Source organism: Phoca vitulina, unplaced genomic scaffold (assembly GCF_004348235.1).
Source record: "Phoca vitulina isolate PV1807 unplaced genomic scaffold, GSC_HSeal_1.0 scaffold27, whole genome shotgun sequence".
Lineage (NCBI taxonomy): Eukaryota > Metazoa > Chordata > Mammalia > Carnivora > Phocidae > Phoca > Phoca vitulina.
In genome coordinates, this window is record NW_022589730.1 from 8,731,119 (window position 1) to 8,754,760 (window position 23,642).

Sequence of the window (23,642 nt, forward strand, 5' to 3'; positions counted from 1 at the left end):
CCTGGTGGGATGACCCAGACCTTCATTCCTGAAGGCTCAGGACCATTACTAATCCTGCCTGCATTGGATTGTTGTAGTTTTCCACCAACCTAATCACAGAGTATGGTAATACTAAGACTCCCTAAGGGATCTCCTGCATTCCCGATACAATCTTCCTCAGCTCCATGGGGGAGCACCAGTCCAAATTCCCCCTGGTAGTCAGGATCAATCACCCCAGCCAGCACAGGAACAAGTATCCACCAGTTGATTAAAAAAAAAGTGAAATCATGTAGACTATGGTAAATAGTAAAGGGAGGGGAGCTTTTTTCTCTACTCAAATAGCTGGCCATCCACAGGCCAATCCAGCCTGTGGATGGCCAGCTATTTGCCTACAACTCCAGGTGTCCCTCCATCTATTATTCTTTCCTTCCCAGGAGGAGGAGGAGTTATTTCACTGGTGAATTTAAAGGGGAAACTGGGCACCTGGAGCTCTACTCCTTTCTCTCCCGTTCTTTGGGTAAGAGAGATCTGCAAGAAACATACCTTCCACAATCTTTCTCAAACACAAAGGCTGAAGAGTAAAAGGGTCTCACATGAAAAATAGCTTTCACTTGTCCAGCTCATCTGTGGGGATATAAGTCAAACTTTTTAATATGGATTTTAGGATTAGGAAGCTCACTTTCCCTTACATATGTCTTATCAGTAACAATGAAGGTAATATATTAATTAATATATTTATTAATAAGATAACATATTAATCAGTAAATGTTATATTGATTCCTGCAGCAGAAAACTGGTTAGATGGTTACAAAATTCATTTTCTCTTTCTTTTTAAGTATATAGCTTGAATACATCTCCCAACATTCCTTACAATTAGGTGTCACTATGCAAATGAGTACTTGCCTGTGGGTTATAAGTGGAACTAAGGTACACTGCCCCCAAGCCCAGAGCACAAAGCCCCATATGATCCCCATTCTCTTTTCTAATCTTGATCAGATGCAGAGTGTTCATCTCAGCTGCATGACCTCTGAGAGCCCAGGGCACAGTCACTGCATAGAAGGAGAAGGCTACCCTCCAAACACATGTAGGGCATATATGTGAGTCAAAAATAATCATCTGTTGGGTCCTATCCACTGAAATTTGGGGCACTGCTCATTAGAGCAGTTTAGGGTAGAAAAGAGTGGTATCATTATCAGACATCCTTTGAATTGTCAACATCTGGTGGTTTAACCAGGTGGATTTAAATTTCCTTAGACTTCCAATTACCTGGAGGGCAGCTATACTCTAAGTAAAAGGGAAGTCAATGAAGTGTTTGAAGCAAGGGTGTAATATGATCCAGTTTGTGTTTTTAGAAATATCACTCTGATTGCTGGATGGAAAAATAAAAAGTTCAACAGTGATGGATAAGAGACCTGGCAGGAGGGGGCAAAGTAGTAGATCTGATGGTTATGACTGGGAAAGTAGCAGAGATGGAAAGCAATGGTAGGAGCTACAGTTTAGGGTTAGAACTGATAAGATATATTAACAATTTTGGTCATTTCTATGGAGTAATTTCTTTAAGCCACAAAAATAGCAAAATGAGAGAGTTTTAAACTAAGTTTTGAGCTCATAACAGTACTAACACTTCGCCATCCACCTATTTCAAATAAGTATCTTCGAGGATCTTTTCCTTATGCATGCATAATAGCTGTCATATTGGCAAGGGAAAGAAAAGCAAAAATAAACTGGGACTACATCAAAATAAAAAGCTTCTGCACAGCAAAAGAAACAATCAACAAAACTAAAAGACAACCTCCTGAATGGGAGAAAATATTGCAAATAACATACCCAATAAAGAGTTACTATCCAAAATAAATAAAGAACTCTTACAACTCAACACCAAAAAAAAAAAAAAAAAAATTATAATAATAATCCAATTAAAAATGGTCAGGAAACATGAACAGACACTTCTCCAAAGAAGACATACAGATGGCCAACAAACATATGAAATAATGCTCATATCACTCATCATCAGGGAAATGCAAATCAAAGCCACAGTGAGATACACCTCACATCTGTCAGAATGGTTAAAATAAAAAAGACAGGAAATAACAAGTGTTGGCAAAGATGTGGAGAAAAGGGAACCCTTGTGTATTGTTGGTGGAAATGTAATTTGGTACAGCCACTGTGGGAAACAGTATGGAGGTTTCCCAAAAAATTAAAAATAAAAATACCATATGATACAATAATTACACTACTGGGTATTTACCCAAAAAATGAAATACTAATTCACAAAGATATATACATCCTTCCATCTACTGCAGCATTACTTACACTCACCAAAATATGGAAGCAACCTAAGTGTCCACTGACTTAATCCTTTAAAAAGTGAAGGTATCTTCAACCAAACTTCAAGTAAAAAATAAATAAAAGAAAGAAAAATTTAGAAAAAATCTTATTTCTGAAAAAAATTAAAGGTAATAGTGTAGAATTTTAGTTACATATAATCCTAATTCTAACCTTCTATTTCCCCAAAATCAGAAAGGTGTTTTGAGGTATTTGAGATAAGGCTTTATTGACTGCCCTTAGTGCCATATATGGCCCCACAAAGCTTGTCTCTGTAAGTATTTAATATAAATATTACAAAAGAACATTGTAAATTATAAATTACTAGAAACAGTTATTATCACAAAAAGATAGAAGATTCCTCGATAAAATCCTTAAAAAAATTCCAGTAAGAGTACAAAACTTTCAAAGACAAATTACATTTCATTTTTAAAGTTACATTTCATTTTTCAGTTTGAGACCAATTTTAAAATGTTAGCAGTATTCTCCATATATGGTAAGATATCTTCCATTATGGAAAGAATCAGAGTCATTTATTGTTAAAGCAAAAGTACCATAATTATTTGTAATCAATATTACTTCCATAAATATTCGATTCTCTAGATCATGAGGTTTCATGAAAATAACCATTTCAAAAAATTGGAATTCATATTGTAATTCCAAATCAGTACTTACACATGTGCAAATGAAAAGCTGAATAAGTATTAAATTTAGCATGGGAACAGCATTTGGAATATCATTTCTACTACTCATTGTCTTGGTTGTGTTTTAAATACGTATTAGATTTTACAGTTAAGTTCTTATATTTACTCTTCGCTAAATGTCAGTGATTTAAGAATGATTTCCCTCTAAAGATGCCAGATTTTCAAATACATTTTTAAAAACCGTGGTCTATTAAGCACATCTGTTTCCATCTCTAAAAATTGCTAATCTTTCTATCAGCAGTTCCTAGCCAGGCATGTATTTGCTTGTAACAGTTTCAGGCATCTAAAACAGAATTACATTTGTATTCAAAATTTTTTTATAGATGAGGAGCTACAGTGAAAGTGAAGGTCATTTATCATAATTTTTGAGGAATGGAGTAAAAAAGAGAATTCACATGAAGTTCCAAAGGATACATCATGACAAATTTCCAGACTGTCAATCAACTGAATAGAAACTTTGAATATTTTACACTTATAATTACTCTACAATGCCATCTTAAATGTACCACAAAATTCTTCTTGTTCTAATCTATGATAAAACAAAGTATACATAAAAATTACGTGACAAAGTATTTTTCCTTATTCAGTTTTTAAATATTTTCAAATGTTCCACAATATTTTATAAAATAATTTAAACATATGTGCATATCACATCTCTTCAAAAAGGCTTTAAAGATTATCACAAATTCCATTTTTAGGGAGTAGAAAGAGATTTTAAAAAGTAATCTCATATAAATAAATCAAACAACGTTTTTTCTTTTTCTCTGTTAAAATTAACTTTCCATCATCTACAGTAAAACTTTTTATTAATTGTCACTTCCACTCAATGTTCAAATTTGTAGTTCATTGAACTGAAACATGTGCTCAAAGTTTAAATAGTTGAACAAATTTTTTACAACAATGTTGAGGTTTCCCCTGTTTCAAAACCTCTATAATTTTATCGAGTAAAAGGATCACATATGTACTAATACATATTTCTGTATGTGTATCAAATGTAGACCTATTTTACAGTGTAAAATGCTATATTGGTTTTATTTTTTCTCATCTGTAAAGCTTTGTTAAAGTAGACATGTTCCCACTTAATGTCCAAAATATCATCTTTGAATATAAAACATTAAACATTTAAAATATACATATCCTTTGTAAACCAACTCAAAACCATGCCTTTTTTCAAAAACAGTTGCTACATAAATGTTAAATTACTTGGAAAAAAAGCATTAAGAAACTAATGTTGTCAAGTCTGCAGTGTCCACTAGTGGCAAGAGAGAGTAAATGCACATTTATTTTTAAATTTAAAACCCATTCTATTTTCAGTATTAGTTTTCTCAATCAAATTTAGAGCCCATTAAATTATAGGGGCAAATATACATACACTCTAAATATATATAATTCTTGTATTCTGAACTGTTTTCCTGTATAACATTAATTTACTGTCCTTGTTCACACTCAGAGACATCATGTTCAGTTAGGCACCTGTGAATATAAATGCTATGAATCCATATATAAATGCATGTGTATATGTACACACACATACATTGTGTACACATATATACATATACCGAAAGCTTGAGCTAAAAACAAAACAACTCTGGCAATCTAACGTGAATCTATAAAGGAGAGGTAAACTTTATGTGGCTTGTTAGCTTTGTTTAATTTAGCCCTCATTGAGAAATGTTCTCAAACTAACCGTCTGTGGCTCTCACTGAAATGACCTTTTGTTAATAAATTATTTTTAAGCAGGAGATATTTGCTTAATAATATTAGGAAAAGCTCTCCCTCATTTTAAATCTCAGGGGTCCACTGTGTAACATAGCTGACTATTTCTGAGCCAGTGCATGATCATTACTATACTCCACGGACGTCAGAATGCCTACATATGACTCCTAAGTCAGGCTTATGCTGGCAACTAAGGTTCGTCATGTGAGTTCAACAAACGTAATGACTCTAAACTTTACCACTTGCTGGAAACAAACCTGAAGCAACATTAATATGGGATTTCATAAACAAAGAGAAATACTGCTTACCACGTTTTTTAACAATGGATGGAATAGTGCTTTTGATTAAGGCACAATTACATACTTGATTTAGAGACTCACCTTCTTTTAGACAGCTGGTCAGCATACATATGCTTTGTATGCATGGATATATATATGTGTGTGTGTGTGTAGATACATGCATGTAATATATAACGTATAATACATAGTATATAATTAATGTAATACATATATAAATAAACACCCAACTAAATGTTGACTCATTTGAAGCATTTGGCTTGTCATCATTTTGTCAGGATTTTTCTTTTCTTTGCTCATTATTCTATCCCACATGCTTACCTAGAACAATGCTTTGGTACACACAAGATGTGCAATTAATATTGTTTTAACAATGAATATTAATAAATCATTGAAATGGGAAAGGCTCGTGACAGAATTTTATTGATGAAAATGCAAAGGAAAAGTATAAAGGCAAGTAGCTGATCCTGAATAATCCATAAAGCCAATATGAAAAGAACCTAGGTGCACTTGAGATATATTGGTATTTTCATACTGCCACACAAAAGAATAAGATAAAATTGTTTATTATAAGTGCTATGGTATAATGACCTCTTTAGCATTCCCCTCACATGTGCCTGGAATGGATAGTTAATTGTGTAATGTTGATCATTAAAAATACGTGTTATTTAGAACAAGATTTCTTATGGGTTGAGTTTGACTGAGTTCACATGAACATGTGAGTTAAAATATCCCTCTTGTGAAGGAAATTCAATTTTTTACTTTTCCTCTTGTCTATGGAGCTTTCTGCCTACTAGGTTACACATCTGAACAGAGAAAACTGTCAGTTTCATTTCTTCCTCTACATAGTATGCCTCCATACCTCTTTCAGACTTTTTGGCTTTGATTCTTTCAGTTCTTCATATTTCCATTTCCATACAGACAAAGCTGACTCCAGTCGTTCTATTTCTTTTTCCAAAGATGAGCGCATTCTAAATAAAGAATTAAAAGCAAAATAGACTTACAATTTAAAAATAATTTTAGGAACACATTCAATTTTTGATTTCCTATTTTCCTTATTTTTATACTTGTATATGACCTTTATAATCACAGGAAAACTTTCCTAGCTTATTAAAAATTACAAATATTGAATAAAACAGTTTAATTTGTTATTCTGTCAATTAGCATTAGAGTAGGTTAAACATATGACTTTGCCAGGATCAAAATATTTGACTTCCTACCTGCTTTCTCCTGTATTATTCATGCATTTCTCTCATTCTCTTACTCATATTGTTTCCCTCCTATATAAGGAAACAATATGAATATGAATATATATATATTTCTAATTTTAACATGGCTTTTATCCAACCTCATGCTGTGACTATATATGAATGAAGAATCCTTTGATATGAAAGAGAATGCCAAGGAGTCTACATAATAATTTAAGAAATCAATCATTTACTGGGGATATAAAAATACTTTTTAAAAAATATTTGCAGTTTTGTTTTAATGAAGCAATTTCACTGGGATCTTTATTTAAAATAATTGAAATTAATTTATCCATTTGTACAACAAATGACAGAGTTAGGATTGAAATCCAGTCCTTTAATATCTCAATTATTGATTTTTTTGTATGCCCATATGTCTATCAGAGTGAGTCACTGAAAATAATTGTTTACTTCTGGTTGTAATTAGCATATATCGACCTTTGCAGATGGCCAATCCTCATCTGTGTGCTGCATCAGATTATTGTTAAAAAATGCTCAATCTCTTTTCTCTACTTCAATGGGCAGAGCTGCTTTCCCCAACCCTTGTTTCTAGGCTTTGACAATGGGATATTAGCAGATATGACAGACCCAGATGTTTGAAAAGAATCTGTGTGGTTGGGCTTCTTCTCTTATGTCTCAGCCATCACTGTGAAAAGAGTTTCCCTGAGGAAATGCTGTCCCCAAATAAAAACATAAAGCAGATCTGAGCCCAACCTTACTATGGAGACAAGCCGAGCTGGCCCACCCTTTTTGTATCCATATGGGCAAAATATATCATTGTTTTAGGCAACTGAATTTTATGGGTTGTGTGTGTGTGTGTTGTTCTGTTGAGTTTTTTTCTGCAGCTAAAGATAACTGACAGAAAACAATACTTAAAAGGGGAATGCTACAGGAAAAACGGTGATAAAACATAAGCAGCTGGAAAAATGGTGATATGTGTTATTTAGTGGTGAAACACATGACAAAATCATCACTTGCAGTGTTTTGGAAAATGGAAAATGCACCTGACATCACCAATGGAATGCTAGTGGGCATCATGTGGCTGAGCCTTCCAAGTGTTTATGCAACTGGTTTTACCTTCTTGTATTTTGGCCACAGCAATGAGAAGTACATAGCAATGCAGACTCACTGCTCCCAGTGGGAGTGTGAGAGACAGGACCATAACCAGTCTTTCCTGCAGAGCCCAGTCTAGATCAATCAGCCTTTAGTTGCCTCAGAGAGGCCAGCTGAATAAAGTCTGATTGTTGTATACCACTGAGATTTTGTGGTTGTTTGTTACAACCTTTTTGTAATTATAATTAACCAATACACACACTTGGGTCTATTTTAGTGATAATGTCACTAGAAGTAGAACTTAGAAACATATTCACACATCTAGAAGATGCACCCAGAATCAAAATTGAATGCCATTTACATATTTATGAAAAATATGAATATTCCAGGTAGCGATACTATGAAAATAATTTAAAGTAGAATTAGGTCATAAATATATTAGTTTAATCCAATCAATGGATAAACAGCTTATTAAAAAGTTATATAATTATATTTGCATGAACCAAGCCATAGAGTTGAAGAGAACATGTGAGAATTAGTTAAGAGTTTAACCTCAGAAGACTCAGGTTGCAAAAACACCAGCACCATTTATGACTATAATTTTGAATGCCTTATTAACAGTAAGTATATTAAAACTAACAAACAAAAGGGCTTGATATAAAAGTCTATGTTCTATGAACACTGTCTATGAATGTCCACAGCTCCAGATTAACAACCTCAGCCCCAAATCCTGATAGATAAGCAGACCCAGCCAGCTAATGACACCCAAGTTACTTACCAAGAAATTATTTTTATCCTGAGTGACTATGTTTGGGATTTCAAGAAGAATGGGATTAAGTATAGAAATAATGAACAAATTGCCAAATACTAATATTTGGTGTCACACTTAAACAGAACATGTAAAAATCATTGTACATTAAGATATGTTATATATTTGGCATTTGGATAATTTTAAGGTTTTTGGATGATTAGGCACATTTGAATATTTAAAAGAAATTGCGTATTGACTTAGACTTGTAAATTTAAGTTGCAAAATACAAGAAAATTTCACTAAGTTTAAACTTCATTGGAATGTTTAAGAGTCACCATATTTATAATTTGAATTTACTAGAGTTGCATGAAAAGAACATGGGAATCTTTTTTTGTCAGGGATTGAAAATTTTAAAAAGGAAAAGGAATATAGTAAATTAATAAAGTGATTTTATTAAAGGATATTAATTAACTACATTTGTGTAATAAGCACAATAAAAATTTACTTGAAAATTTGAGAAAAGTCTACATTTTAAAATTTACAAATTCAAGATCATACATGTTCAGAAATCACTATCAGTTTTTAACATTACACTTTAATAAATCAAATGATAATGTTAGCAAAAAACTCACATTAACATAAAAATGATTTACTATTACTGCAGAATAAATGTTGATTCTCAAAAATGTCATCAAAAAGTACTGAGGTAAATATTCTTTCAAGAATTTTATAAGAGGTTCAAGAAGAACACTCCAAACTATATATTAATTAAACTTTTAATCTTTATAGAGAAACATAGATGTATTCTAAAGATATAATTATATCTAGATTACACCTAGACTTAGAATAAGTAGTCAAAGCCAGTTCATGAAATAAAAATAATAGAATTTTGCCCGTGTATTAAAATAAAATAGATTCCTATTCCTTATTAAAGGCAAATTAGTAATATTTAAAAGAATATTATTTATCTTTTCAAGTATGCATCTTAAATGCAATAACTAATATTTATTAGTTTACTGAAATAAAATTATGTATTTTTATTATAAAAATGGTACAAGTTAGAGAAGTGAAAGGACAGGCAATTCATAAACACGTATTTGGTGGTAATGTGATGCTTGTATATTTTTATTTTTAGCATGGCTTCATGAAAAAAAAATTTGTGACTCTATGCAAACAAGCACTGAGGACATTGCACACTTAAATTTATGCAGCAGAGGGCACTCCTTAAATTCTTAATTTCTGGCCTAATCAATTTGCTGTATATTTTAGAGGGATTTTCAAAATTGATTAATTATACAGTTAAATTTATAATTGAAATTTAAATTATCATCATATCATTTGAACTACAATAAGGCGAAGGAAAAAAACTAATTTTACTCTAAAGAATAGTGCATATTTTATGCAGTTCTTTTAAAAAATAATAAAGTTCAGCAAAAAAGTAGTATTTTTAATATGATGATGTAAACTTTTATAGATCTTATTGCTAAAATATATAACATTTGCAGAACTAAAAGATAAGGTGTGAACCAAAGTGATTTTTATGGAAAGATATTATTATATTTCTATGCAATCTTTTGATACTTTGTTAACTGTCATGATCCCATGATAATTGAACATAAAATTTGGAAATATATATAGACAGGAAAATTAACCAAAATATTTTTCAGGGATGAAAATTTCTGAAACATTAATATTTGGGGATAAAATTAATCATTTTTTAACTGTTTCACTGTAAAATATCTAATAAGTATTTTCTTTAAGGTCTATTAATATCAAATGCTTTTGCCAGACAAAAACAAATTAACTTGTAATAACATCTAGATATCAATTTTTCTATTAGTTCAAACTCTAGAGTTAGTATCAAACTATAAATAAAAAATGTTTATGTCTTTAATCAGCAACAGATTTGTCATTTTGTGATTCTACTCGCAAGTAGTTACAATCATATCTTTGAGCATTTTCACCATCTTTCAGCAAATAGCCAAAGCCATATATATTTAATTTAATTAGAAAAGAGGTGAATTTAAAGAATATTATAAAGATCAGAGATGTTCAGAAGGATCAGAGACCAAGGCTCAGGGCAATCCAGGCGGGGACAAAGGACTACTCTCATGCCACAGAGCTGATCCTATGAAGACCCCACTGCCTATACACTTTCTTGGTATCAATTATGTGTCTGAGAAGTAAATATTTCAAATTAGCTAATTTAAGTAGTAAAGGATATTAATAGCTCAAAGAATCTTTTTGAGGAGATTCTGGGAAGATCCAGAGAAGCAAATGGGAAACCCGAACAGCTGGAAGTACCAAAGATGAGGCCATAGCAATCTTCCCATCAGCATTTCATTGCAGCCACCATTTAGGTACAGACATCACAGCATGACCTCAGTACCACCAACTCCAGACATGGCGATAGTTTCACTCAATACCAGAGACCACTGCTGCCTCCGGGATCAAGACGTAGCTACTACCACAGCCTTTCTCCTCACCAGGATGGATTCTGGGTGCTCTCTTCTTCTCGGGGCATTAGGTTCTGCTAAAAAGTCCAGGCGGCTACATCGGAAGAGTTGTTTCTATGTCAAGTGTCTGCACATTAGCTACAAGAGAAACTCAAGTTGAGACTTACTAGCAATTTTGTAGTCTATGCAGAGAAGCAGACTCCATCTCCTTAGGCAGGCGATTGCCCAAACGCAAAAGATACTACAGAGTAAAAAAACACTTGCAAAAGTACACAAAAAGTGATTTGAAATGGATTAAATATAAGACTGAAACTGTAAAACTTCTAGAAGAAAACTTTTTTTTGGATTTGGCACCAAAAGCACAGGCAACAAAAGCAAAAATAAATAAGTGGAAGTACGTAAAACCAAAAAGCTTCTGCACAGGGAAAGAAACAATCAACAAAATGAAAAGGCAACCTATGGAACGGAGAAAATATTTGGAAACCATATATCTGATAAGGGGTTAATATCCAAAATATAGAAGGAACCCATACAGCTCATTAGCAAAAACAAAACAAAACAAAAACAAAAAAGCCCCCAAACAAACAGAAAGAATGAGAAAGAGTAAACAGTTTTCCAAGAAGACATACACATGGCCAAGTATATGAATAGGTGCTTCACATCAGTAATCATCAGGGAAAAGCAAACCAAAACCTCAGTGAGCTATCACCTCACCATTTTAGAATGGCAATTGTCAGGGGTGCCTGGGTGGCTCAGTCATGAAGTGTCTGCCTTCGGCTCAGGTCATGGTCCCAGGGTCCTGGGATTGAGCCCTTCATCGGGCTCCCTGCTCGGTGGGAAGCCTGCTTCTCCCTCTCCCACTCCCCCTGCTTGTGTTCCCTCTCTCGCTGTGTCTCTCTCTGTCAAATAAATAAATAAAATCTTTAGAATGGCTATTATCAAAAAGACAAGCAATAACAAGTGTTGGTAAGAATGTAGTTAAAATGCCACTGTAAAGGAGAATGTAAATTGGTACAGCCACTATGGAAAAAGATATGCATGTTCCTCAAAAAATTAAAAAAAAATTAAAAATAGAACTGTCATATGATCTAGCAATCCCACTTCTAGGTATATAGCCCATGGAAAAGGAAATCAGTATCTCGAAGAGACTTTCATGTTCATTGCAGCATTATTCATAAAAGCCAAGATACAGAAGCAATCTAATTATCCATCTATAAATGAATAGATACAGAAAATATGAGATGTGTGTGTTGTGTGTTTGTGTGTGTGTGTACATATGTAGGACATTACGCCAAGTGAAATAAGCCAGACACAGAATGACAAATATTGTATCATTTCATTTATATGCACAATCTTAAAAAGTTGAACTCATAGTAACAGAGAATAGAATGGTGAGCGCCAGGGGCTGGGAAGTGGGGAGAGTTAGGAGACATCAGTCAAAGGGTCCAAACTTTCAGTTATAGAGTAAGCTCTGGGAATCTAATGTACAGCATGATGACTATAGCTAACTATACCGTATACTTGAAATTTGCTAAGGGGGTAGATCGTAAGTGGTCTCACCACACACACAAATTATTAATGGTGTTAAGTGAAGGAGTGTTAATTAGCTTGATTGTGGTACTCACTTCACAGTGTATACCAAAACATCACGTGTGTTTGTCAGGATGAGCATGGGTGACGTATGGAACTGCTGAACCACTGTATCATACAAGAGCAACTAATGCAATACTGTATGTTAACTAACTAGAATTAAAATAAAAACTTAAAAAAAAACACCCAAAACCCATCACATTGTACAACGTAAAAATACACAAATTTTATTTCTCAGTTATACTTCAAAAAGCTAGAAAAATATAAAGGAATACAAACCATAAACTACTTTTCTAAAAAGACAAAGGTTTACCACATATCCCATTAGTGATAGTGAATAAATAAGTAGGCCTGACTGTCTCATCTTTAATAATATTACTTTAAATAATATTAACTAGACTTGCATGCCAATTTGTTCATTGTGTTCATTGAAGAATATATATATATTCCCATCAAGATTTTAAGTCTCCTTTTATCGAGAAAAAACACACCATTTAATGAAGCAAAGCAAAATAATTGAAGCATGCTACTTCTCTTCTATAGAAAATAGTTTAAACTAAGAAATAAAATTGAGGGGGGAGGATTAAAGCTCTGCTTAAATGATGTGGAACAAACACTTTCTAAGGGATACAGGTGCCATCTGCAGTTTAATTTGAGAACTGGTTCTAAATGGTAAAATATTCTACCTCATCTTTACTTAAGATCTCATATTGCCCAGGTTCCTCCCCCTAAATGTCTAGGTATGCCTCACTCTATCAGAGGATCAGATTCCCCTCCTCACCTCACCTTTTCTACCTAGGAAGTCTTTATCTAAGAGATCAAAAATATATAAATTCTCAATACACGAGGAACTTCTAGATACTGGAAAATTATTTTTCATAAAACTGATCAGCACTGAGAATACAAATAATATAATAAAGTTTACTGTTTTGATAAGGAGGTTCTCACCAGTGACAATGGTGGAAAGGATCCCCTGAGTTCTCCTGGCTGAATCCTGTGCTCTAGTCAAGAGAATTTTCCCACTAGCTGGGAACAGAAAAAATTACATTCACATGTTCTCAACTCTGGCCCATCCACATGCTGAGATTCCAGGAGGAAGTTTTAAAAAGTTAGACAGATTTATTGCAACAGTATATATCCTTGGGAAACATTCTCTGGTGACAGAAAAAAGGCTTTGTGATTGCCTCGTCTGGACTGCATGCTGATGCTGATTCATGGACACATAACACCCATGGGACTGTTTATTAAAGAGAAGAGTGAGGAGACAAAGTGGAATCAGAGGTCTCCTTTCCCCCTTATTTTCTGGCCTGACTATGGTTTATATGTTGAAGTCCCAGTGAATTGGAGAATTTACTTACTATAGGGATTGTTAATTTATTCCCAGGGAGTCAAATTTAATGTGTGTGTGAGTGTCTGAGTGGGAGTGTAGAGATACACATGTGTATCATTAAAACTGGCACCTTGGGGAGTTTACATGTAGGAAGGAACAGCTTCATATGGTTCTACTACATTATGTCAGGGAAGTTAACACTGTGAGTGGGTGTGAGAGAAGTCTATAACTACTAAAAAGTTAAATCCTTCAAGAAATAAAACACAGAGGTTAGAACTTGACTGCGACTTACAGTTCCAAATGAAATTTTTTTTTAAAGATTTTGTTTATTTGATAAAGAGAGACACAGCGAGAGAGGAAACACAAGCAGGCAGAGGGAGAGGGAGAAGCAGGCTTCCCGCTGAGCAGGGAGCCCTATGTGGGGCTCGATCCCAGGACCCTGGGATCATGACCTGAGCCGAAGGCAGACGCTTAACGACTGAGCCACCCAGGCATCCCTGAAATTAATTTTTAATATGGGTACAGGCCTAAAAATTAATTCAATTTTTTCTCCTTCCACTGATGTCGATTACCTATATTTGGAATTTATATTTGATGGTAGAATAACATATATTTATTATATACACAGGAATATTATTACAATCTATTGTATTATGATTGGATTATCACAATCAATTCATATGGTGAGGTATAGACAAAGCATCTGAAAAAGGGAATTAGTGGTGGGAATAAATTTCAGAGGGACTAATGAGAAATTTCTGGCTAACAGATAAAGAATGGCATATAAAGGGCTTACACTACCTGCGAAAGGTTTGTGGGCATGTTATCATTATTCCAATCCATTTAAACCAGGAAAATTGAAACCATTATATAATTATATTCATACTTATTTTTTCCCATTTTTTTCTGCCCAATTAAGAGTCTTATAAGTAAAGAGATGGAAAAATAATGATTTTCAGATTTGGGTACCATATTTTAAAGTGTATCAAATATTCCACAATGCTAATAACTGTCTAAGGTGAAGAATTAACAAAAAAATCATACTGAGTAATTCACACTAGTAGTCACTTTCCCAGACATTATTCATGTTTGATCCTCACAAGAATTCAATGAAGAAGGCAGAAGTGATGCTATATGACTTTGAGTCAAGGTCATTAAAACGCCATATATTTCTCTTTGTACCCTTAAGATGTTTGCTTTCAACCAAGCCACTACGCTGTGAGGAGTCAAAGTGGCCACAAGGATAGGACACCTGCAGGTATTCGGACTAGGACTCCAAGGGAGAACCAAGCAACTGCCAGATATGCGAGTAAGTGAGGTGGCTTCAGATGATTGTGGCCTCCAGCCTTCAAGTCATCCCCAGCCTTGAGCCATCCCAGCTGAAGTCACATGTAGTGAGAGATGAGTTGTCCAAAGAAAGCCATGCTCAAGCTTCATGAACAGAATGAATGGTGATTGTTGTTTCAACACTAACCACTGTGTGGGAAGTTTTGTTATAAAACAATCGATAACTGGAATATAGGTACCACTATCCATATTTTTACAAAGGAGACAACAGCAGTCTCGGCTAACCCAGTATCATGTAGCTGAATATGTATGTCAGAACCAAGGAGAATATCCAGGTCATTTAATCTCAAGTCTAGTGCTCTTTGCTCTATACCACAAATGATCAATGAATAAAGCATGTTTTTCTGCAATCAATAACTCACAAATTGTGAATTGTCCCTTATAAATATTGACATATTTTTTCATTTTTATTGACTTGCTGAAGTCTACTAACGCTGTAAAAATTAGAAAATCCACTGGCTATTCTAGCCATATACATTAGTGATTATAATTAAGGTGAATCTGCCAGAGATGATGAGAACAAGGCTATAATAAAAGAATGATAGAAACTAAAAACTAACAATCTATAAAATTTAAAAATTGACTTGTTTTGTCATTGTTTCTTCAAAATTTAAAAATTGACTTGTTTTGTCATTGTTTCTGGAGATTTCCTCTGATCCTTTCTTATCCTTGTCCCTTTTCGTCTCTCCTTAACACTCAAGAGTCCGCTTTAATATTTCTTGCAGGGCTGGTTTAGTGGTCATGAGCTTCTTTAGTTTTTGTCTGGGAAACTCTTTATCTTTCCTTACATTCTGGTGATAGCTTTTCTGGATAGAGTATCTTGGCTGCAGATTCTTCCCATTCAGCACTTTGAATATATCATGCCACTCCCTTCTGGCTTGCCAAGTTTGTTGAGAAGTCTCCAGCTAGCCTTATGGGTTTTCCCTTGTAAGTTAAGGACTTCTTTTGTCTTGCTGCTTTTAATATTTTTTCATCATTATATTTTGCAAATGTAATTACAATATGTCTTGGTGTTGGCCTGCTTTTGTTGATTTTCATGGGAGCTCTCTGTGCCTCCTGGATCTGGATGACTGTTTCCTTCCCCAGATTAGGGAAGTTTTCCACTATTATTTCTTGAAATAAATTTTCTGTTCCATTTTCTTTCTCTTCTTCTTTTGGGACTCCAATAATATGAGTATTACTACATTTGATAGAGTCACTGATTCCCTAAGTCTATTCTCATGTTGTATAATTCTTCTTTCTCTCTCTTGTTCAGCCTCATTATTTTCCATTATTTTGTCTTCTAGGTCACTAATTCATTCCTCTGCTTTTTCCAGCCTGTTGTTCATGGCATCATGCCTGTTTCCAATCTCATTTATTGCATTCTTCATCTCTGATTCTTTTTTAATTCTTTTATCTCTGTTGTAAGGGTCCAAACGGCAATAAATACATATCTATCAATAATAGCTTTGAATGTAAATGGAATAAACGCTCCAATCAAAAGACACAGGGTGTCAGAATAGATTAAAAAAACAAAACCCATCTATATGCTGCCTATAAGAGACTCATTTTAGACGTAAAGACACCTGCAGATTGAAAGTGACGGGATAGAGAAATATTTATCATGCAAATGGATGTCAAAAGAAAGTCAGAGTAGCAATACTTATATTGGGCAAACTAGAATTTTTTTATTCTTGTATTGTTTTTGTCCTGCATTGGTATCAGGGTAGTAATGGCCTCATGGAATGATTTTGAATATATTTCCTCTATTCCTAGGGGAATTATTTGTAAGATTTGTGAGATTTTGATAAAATTGTCATTAATTTTTTTTTTTTTTAATTTTTGGTAGAATTCACCAATGAAACCATGTGGTCTTTGGCTTTTCTGTGTTGGGAGATTTTTGATTCCTAATTCAACTTTCATTCTTGTTATTGGTCTAAGAAGATTTCCTACTTCATGGATTCAAGATTCATGATTCAATATTGGTAACTTGTGCATTTTTAGGAATTATCTGGGTTTTTTTTCTAAGTTTGCTTATGGTAACATTTTATCACATTCTATATTTCTGTGGTTATCTGTTGTATTATTTTCTTCTCCATTTCTTTTTGGTTTTTGAATCTTCTCTCTTTTTTCTTAGTTAAAGCATTGCCAATTTTGTTTATTTTTTTTTTAAAATTGGTCACTACTTTTCAATGTTATGTTACTATTTATTCTGGTCTCTATTTTATTTAATTCTGATTTTTCTTTGTTATTTTCTTCCTCTACTAAATTTCAGCTAAGTTCCTTCCTTTTTCTAGTTCCTTGTGGTGTAACATTGTTTATTTGAACTTTTTTTCTTAAAGCAGCATTTATAGCATAAATTTCATTCTAACATCTGCTTTTGCTGCATCCCACAGATTTTAGAATATTGTGTTTTCTTTTTCTTATGTATTGAGACATATTTTGATTTGCTGTTGGATTTCCTATTTGGCTCACTGCCTTTGCAGTAGTGTGTGATTTAATATTTACATATTAAATATTTGATATTTTAAAAAATTCAAAAAATGAATATAAATCAAACTCATTTTTTAAATATTAGTACTTAATGACTAATCATGGGTCAATTATCAAATGGCCTGTTTGTTAGACTTAACTTAAATAAGTTTGAAAATCAGACTTGGTTAAAGGAGACAATGATTAACACTTACTCTCTTTCTTTCCATAAAATTTTTTGGAACTCATCCAGATGAACTTGCAAAGCTGAAATTTCAGGCACTTCACTCTCCAAAGGCAGGGTCATTGCCTGCAGTCTTAATGCAGATTTCAGTGTACAGCTGTCAGAACCACTATTCTTGAATGAATCAGGAGAGTTAAGATTGAGTTTCATCTCCTCATTTAATCTTAACTGGTCAATAATCAAAACTTCTTCCTAAAAAAAAAAAAAAAAAAAAAACAACTATTGTTAATTTTTTAAGTCCAGTGCAGAAAAATCATGAAGAAAACATATTTTTGGAAGGAAATAAATGTTATGATTCAGCATCAAATTCCTATTTTCATTTCTTTATCAGTCTGTAAGAGGTATATGACTGAACTTTAACTTGCATTCCTCAAGATTTTTTTTTCTTCTATGTCCTACATTATAGTGAAATACATTTCAGTCTTTGAAAATTTTTAATTTACAATGGAATCTAGGTTATATAGACCATAAATCCCATACATCATAGAAAGACTTAAAATTTTAGATGGAATTATAGAGGAGCAAGATATGCTTTATACTTTTAGAGGTGGAATTAAGTAGAAAGGAGTAACAATAATAACTGATATTATTTAAAGAGATAAAATGAACTCCTAAAGTTTCTGAAAGTATGTTCCATGGGTTGTTAACAGTATTTACCAGGTTAAAAAAAATGGATAAATAATATTATGAACTGCTATATAAAATAAAGTTTTAAAAAAGTTTATTTTATGCAGAATTCTCAAAAACTTCAAGATTCCAATAATACCAAGAAATTTCAAGAGTGGATAATGTGAAGCATTCCATAAAGGTATTTGCTGATGGTACCCATTTTACAGGAATTAATTGTGAGGCCAAACTCCCAAATCTTGGGTAATGTTTAAACTACTGTAAGAATAATTTATTATTATTGTCATAATTAGGGTAAATGGAGAGAAATCTCTCTAAATAATTTATTTTCACATAAAAAAATGCTGAGTTACTTTTTCTTAAAACTATTACTAAGATCAATAATATGGGCTACTGAATTGTGTCTTACCCTGCCCCCAGTACGTTAGAATGACACTGTATTTGGTGTAGGGTCTTTAAAGAGGTCATCAAGTTAAAATGAGGTCATGATGGTGGGCCTAGAGATGGTTTCTCTACAAGGAAATTTGGAGATAAACACAGAGAAAAGATGATGTGAAGACAGGGTGAAGATGACCATTTCTAGGCCAAGGAGAGGTCTCCAGAGAAACCAAACCTGCCAATACCTTGATCTCACACTTCTAGCCTCTAGAACTATGAGAAAATAAATTTCTGTTGCTGAAGCCACCCACTCTGTGGTACCTAGTTATGGCAGCCCAAGCAAACAAATGTAGTCACCACCGGGTTTGTCATTTTCCCTTTCCTCCCCAATACTGTATACGGCATTCAAATATGATCAGAATCTCTGGATTCTTCTGCTGAGTTCTTCTCTTACCTTACTATCTGTGTTGTCCTTTGTAGGGAATTCTCTTCTCACCAGACATTCTCTGATAGACTTACATGTTTGTGAACCAATTTGAAACTGGTCTCCTGGTGCAGAGGGCACTTCTATGAAACTAGGATGCTTCAGGTCCTGGGTGGTTTCTAACACCTTTTGATGTGGCAAACTTTGTTTCTTTTTCAATGCACTCAATTCTTTCATTGTCATCTCTAATTTTATTCTCAGCTGTCTTCCCTCCTCCCTGGCGCTGTTCCTTTCGGCCCGAACTTTGCCCCACTTTTCTCTCCAACTGGCAGTGCAGTCTGACCACCACCGCATGGTCTTCTCCATCTGGGCAGCTCTGGCCTTGACTTCCTCAAGTTCCCGCAGGCGAAGCTCTTCACAAATATTCCACTCATTGGTGTTGCATGAGGGCACACAGACGTTGTGAGCAGCATGGGATTGCCACCCCTGAAGTGGTGAACAGGAATGACAAGTGTCCCTGGGGGAGGAAGCAGGTGCTACCATGTCACAAGGTGGTTTTATTGATGACTGTGGCATCTGGAAGATTTGTGTTTCCTCAATTAACTGATGGATGGGATCTAAATTCATATTTATCTTTTCAGGTCTAAGAAAAGACAGAGAACATAATTAACATTTGAGTTTCCCTTTCAATTATAACAGCAAGACCTACATTTGAAAAACAAGGTTGATGAAAACAATGTATCTTTAAATATTGCATATTTTCCTTTCCACTGTAACTAAAAGTATGGAAGAACTTATGCATTTGTAATTATCCTCAAAAAAACAGAAATTGATATTACATTTTGCCAAATGAATACAAATAAAAATATAAAGATGCAATTGGGGATAGCATATGACATATAACAAATCCAATTCTTTTCAGGTAATATTTACTATAATATATATTGTCCATTAACTACTCAGTGATCCTCTTTTCCCTGCTAACTCAAGCACAACCTGTTTAAGTGGAAGGCGGAATCTACTGATCTCTGGGAGCATAAGCCCCTATTCTAATCCCAGGGGCTAAATCCTAATTGGTCTAACTCTTCCACGATGGCCTCCACTTCACTGACTATTCACTAGTCTCAAGTCAGCACAGTAACTGGTTCTGGCTGAGATTTCAGGGGAAATCTGCTGGGAAAGTTTCCCAACTGAAAAACATGAAAAAAATCACAAGATGAGAACCTCTTTTCTTCTGCTTTCTTCCTGCCTAAACCAAGACATGATTCTGGAAGAAGACAAGTGTAACAGCCACCGTAAAATATTTAAAATGGTGGAACAGAAAGAGGAAAAGAGCCTGACTTAATGATTGAGTTGCGGCATGAAATCTAGAATGCATACCTCTGGTTTTCTTGCCATGTGAGAATGATTACCTAACTTTATTTAAGGTGTGGTTGTTGAGTTTTCTGTCACTTGCAGTCAAAATGACATCAGACTGATACATGAATTATTTTCATCCCATGGTTAATATTATGATAAATTTAAGAAAATATATTATGAATAAGACATGGTGTTTATCTTAAAGATTTTGTAGTTCAGTGGATGAGACAAGCACATAAAAATTAAAAATACATATTCACACTGTAAAATACATTTATTTATTCCATCAATCTTCTTTAGTACATATTATGTGTCAAGTCAGTGCTAAGTTGCTAAGGTATGTAGGAGGTACGGTAAGGAGCACTGCTCAAGAAGTGATGAGCTGTCTCCTAGAAACGAAGAGGCTTCCCGGCATAGATAACTCTGAGGAGTCTTAGCAATTTCAAAGCTTTGTAAAGGAATTACAAGCCACTTTCCATATAAATAACAAAGACTAATTGGTAAAAGCAGACCTACTTATCAGTATGTATACCCATTACTTTATTCAACATAGCTATATCGATGACATCAAGTAGACCCTTTTCTTTAAAATAAACACTTAAAACATGCAGGTTAATCTGCAAATTAATAAAGTTCTGTGGTTTTATAAGATTACCCATTTTTACTATCAAATAAGATTTATTGGTATAAATAGCACTTAATGTACATGACATTAATTCCTCTCATTTTTTATTTGCTTTTATACAGTTACAGATCATAAACTGTCTCCTTACGAACCATCCATTTAATTAACTGAAGGGGTTTCATTATACTAACAACTTAAAAAATGAGGGTTTTTCTCTTTTTAAGATTTATTTATTTATTTATTTTAGAGAGAAGGAGAACACAAATGGGGGGAGGGGCAGAAGAAGAGGGAGAGAGAGAATTCTCAAGCAGACTGCCCTCTGGGCACAGAGCCTGGTACGGGGCTTGATCCCAGGACCCTGAGATCATGACCTGAGTCAAAATCAAAGAGTCGGCTGCTTAACCGACTGAGCCACCCAGGCGCCCCCAGAATAAATCTTTATATGCTAACTTACAAAATAAGTCTTCACTGAAAAAAAAAAAAAAAAAATCAAATGTATATCACTTTCGAGTTGTAAGAAAAAACACATTTTAACAAGTGTTCTGTAGAGGTGCCAAACCAATTCACTCCTTATTATAACACTTATAATAATGTAGATTCATGGTTGTAATTATTTTTGTTAGCATTGGTACATGTCCAAGCGCATTTGAATTAGTGCTGATTTGGAGCAATTGTTCCCTACATTTACTGCAATTCAGAGGGCAATGATAATATAGCTGGCCAAATTTCTAGGACCATTAGTAAACCGAGACAAATATTAAAAAGAAAATAAGGAACTCTTAGAAGCACACCATGTATTTTATGTATATGTTCACATATAATTATACCTATATATGTGTGTGTGTATATATATGTATATATTCATTATTCACTATTTAGTGATATTTCTGATATTTCCTTTGACTGGAATTCCAAAATAAAAACAGAAAACTTATTTTATCATATTAAATTTAAATTTATCCTTGCCATTTTTCAAAATAAATCAGTATCATAAAATTATAATGTCTTTAAAAATGTTTCATTAACTTTTATTTCACTATTGTTTTGAAGACTCTATAATTGGATTCTGGTATGTGGAGACCTTGCCTACCAATTAACTATGGATTTTTTCACATCTGACTAAACAAAATTGAGTTGGGTTTAATCATTCAGTCCTTGAACTTGAATAGTTTTTCCTGTTCTAAAGTGTTTCTCAAGCAAGTGTAAATGGGTTCCTCATGTTTTATTTCAATGACTGTGAAAGTATTTGTCAGTGGTTATAGCACAAAGCTTTTGATCCATGAGAAAATATTTTAATGCTATTGACTCTTTGGTTTCTTACTCTGAATTTTGCATTGTCCTTACCACAAAAAGGAGAGAGGGGGCACAAGGAAACTCTTGAAGGTGGTGGATATATTTATTACTTTGATTGTGGTGATGGGCTCACAGGTGCATGTCTACGCTCTAACTCATCAAATTGTATACATTAAATATGTGCAATATTTTGTATCTACTACACTTCAATAAAGCATTAAAATGTTCATAAAATCAGGCTACCCTGATGACTGCAAGTATTTTTAATGTCGTACATAACCAAATAAATGAAATATGGTGGGTCTACTCTATAAATACTACTACTAAACATTATTTTTCATGAAAGAGAAGTTTAATGTGTAAGACATTGAGTTCCAGATTATATTGATTCAAGCTCTGATTCTGTCACTTCCCACATAGATGGATCTTGGACAAATTACATAAATTGCCTTTGACTCATTATCCTTATCTGTAAGGGAAGACAGAAATATCATTGTACTTCAGTTAGTTCTTGTGACCATTAAATGGAAAAATGCCGCAGACTGGCTGGCCCAGGCTGTCTCTTAGGCAAGGTGACAGTTTTCTTCAGTGTTATACAAGTCATTAATATATCACTTTGGACTACTGTATCATTTTTCTTCAGTTTCTTTTCTCTCTTTTAAAAGAGAGATGGTATACTTAAAAAAAACAAGGATAGCAACAGATAAATGAGATTTACCAAAAAGCTCTTCATTTCATGTAATAAAGGTATAATCAATTTCTATATCATATTCATATTATTCAGTGAAATAGCCAGTGCTACTATTATCTCCATATTATCTCCAGTGAAATAGTCAGTGCTACTATTATCTCCATCCTAGAAGAAACCAAGGCTTAGGGATCTAACATAACCAGCCCAAGTCATGCACTTAGAAGGGGCCGACCCAAATATTAATTAAGGGAATTAAGGAAATCTGAATCCAGAGCCACTGCCTCCCCATATCAAAAGCCTGCAACTTCAAAATACCTATATTCACAATAGTAAAATCATCTTTTAGGTTATTTCAGAAATATATTTGGCAGATTTCCATTTTGGCTATGTTTATGCTCCAATATCTCCCACTAAATCACACCACAATTAGTCAAGTGATCCTGATATTGCGCTTTGAGTGAATTTCATCTCATCATAGCCTAAACGAACTGCAAGTTTGGGGCTCGTAAATCCCCACAGCCTCCTCTCTGTCATCCTGCTTCCATGCCCCTTGCTTCGGTCACCCTGATGTGTCCATTCCCTGCACAAACCTCCCCTCAACTTTCTCCTTTGAGTGATCAGATTGCTAAGCAAGAGACTTTCCCCTCTCTCCTCATGCTCACCTCCCCTTGGTTTCTCATCCTTCAGGTTATCAGTTAGTGGGACCTACGCTTGACTCTTTCCATCCCTTACAGGCCTGACATCTGAACAGAAAGT

At 34.0% G+C, this 23,642-nt stretch overlaps 1 protein-coding gene across 1 annotated transcript in view; it reads right to left on the reverse strand.

The window, feature by feature from the left end:
• The window catches only part of CCDC102B (coiled-coil domain containing 102B), a 199,955-nt gene that overhangs the window by 85,166 nt on the left and 91,147 nt on the right, over positions 1-23,642 (reverse strand). Inside the window, exons 5-7 of the mRNA XM_032422576.1 lie at positions 18,949-19,561; positions 17,461-17,681; positions 5,883-5,991 (exon numbers count right to left, since the gene is read on the reverse strand). Coding sequence (XP_032278467.1) covers positions 5,883-5,991; positions 17,461-17,681; positions 18,949-19,545 — 927 coding nt within the window. The 5' untranslated portion in view covers positions 19,546-19,561. The remainder of the gene's footprint in view (positions 1-5,882; positions 5,992-17,460; positions 17,682-18,948; positions 19,562-23,642) is intronic.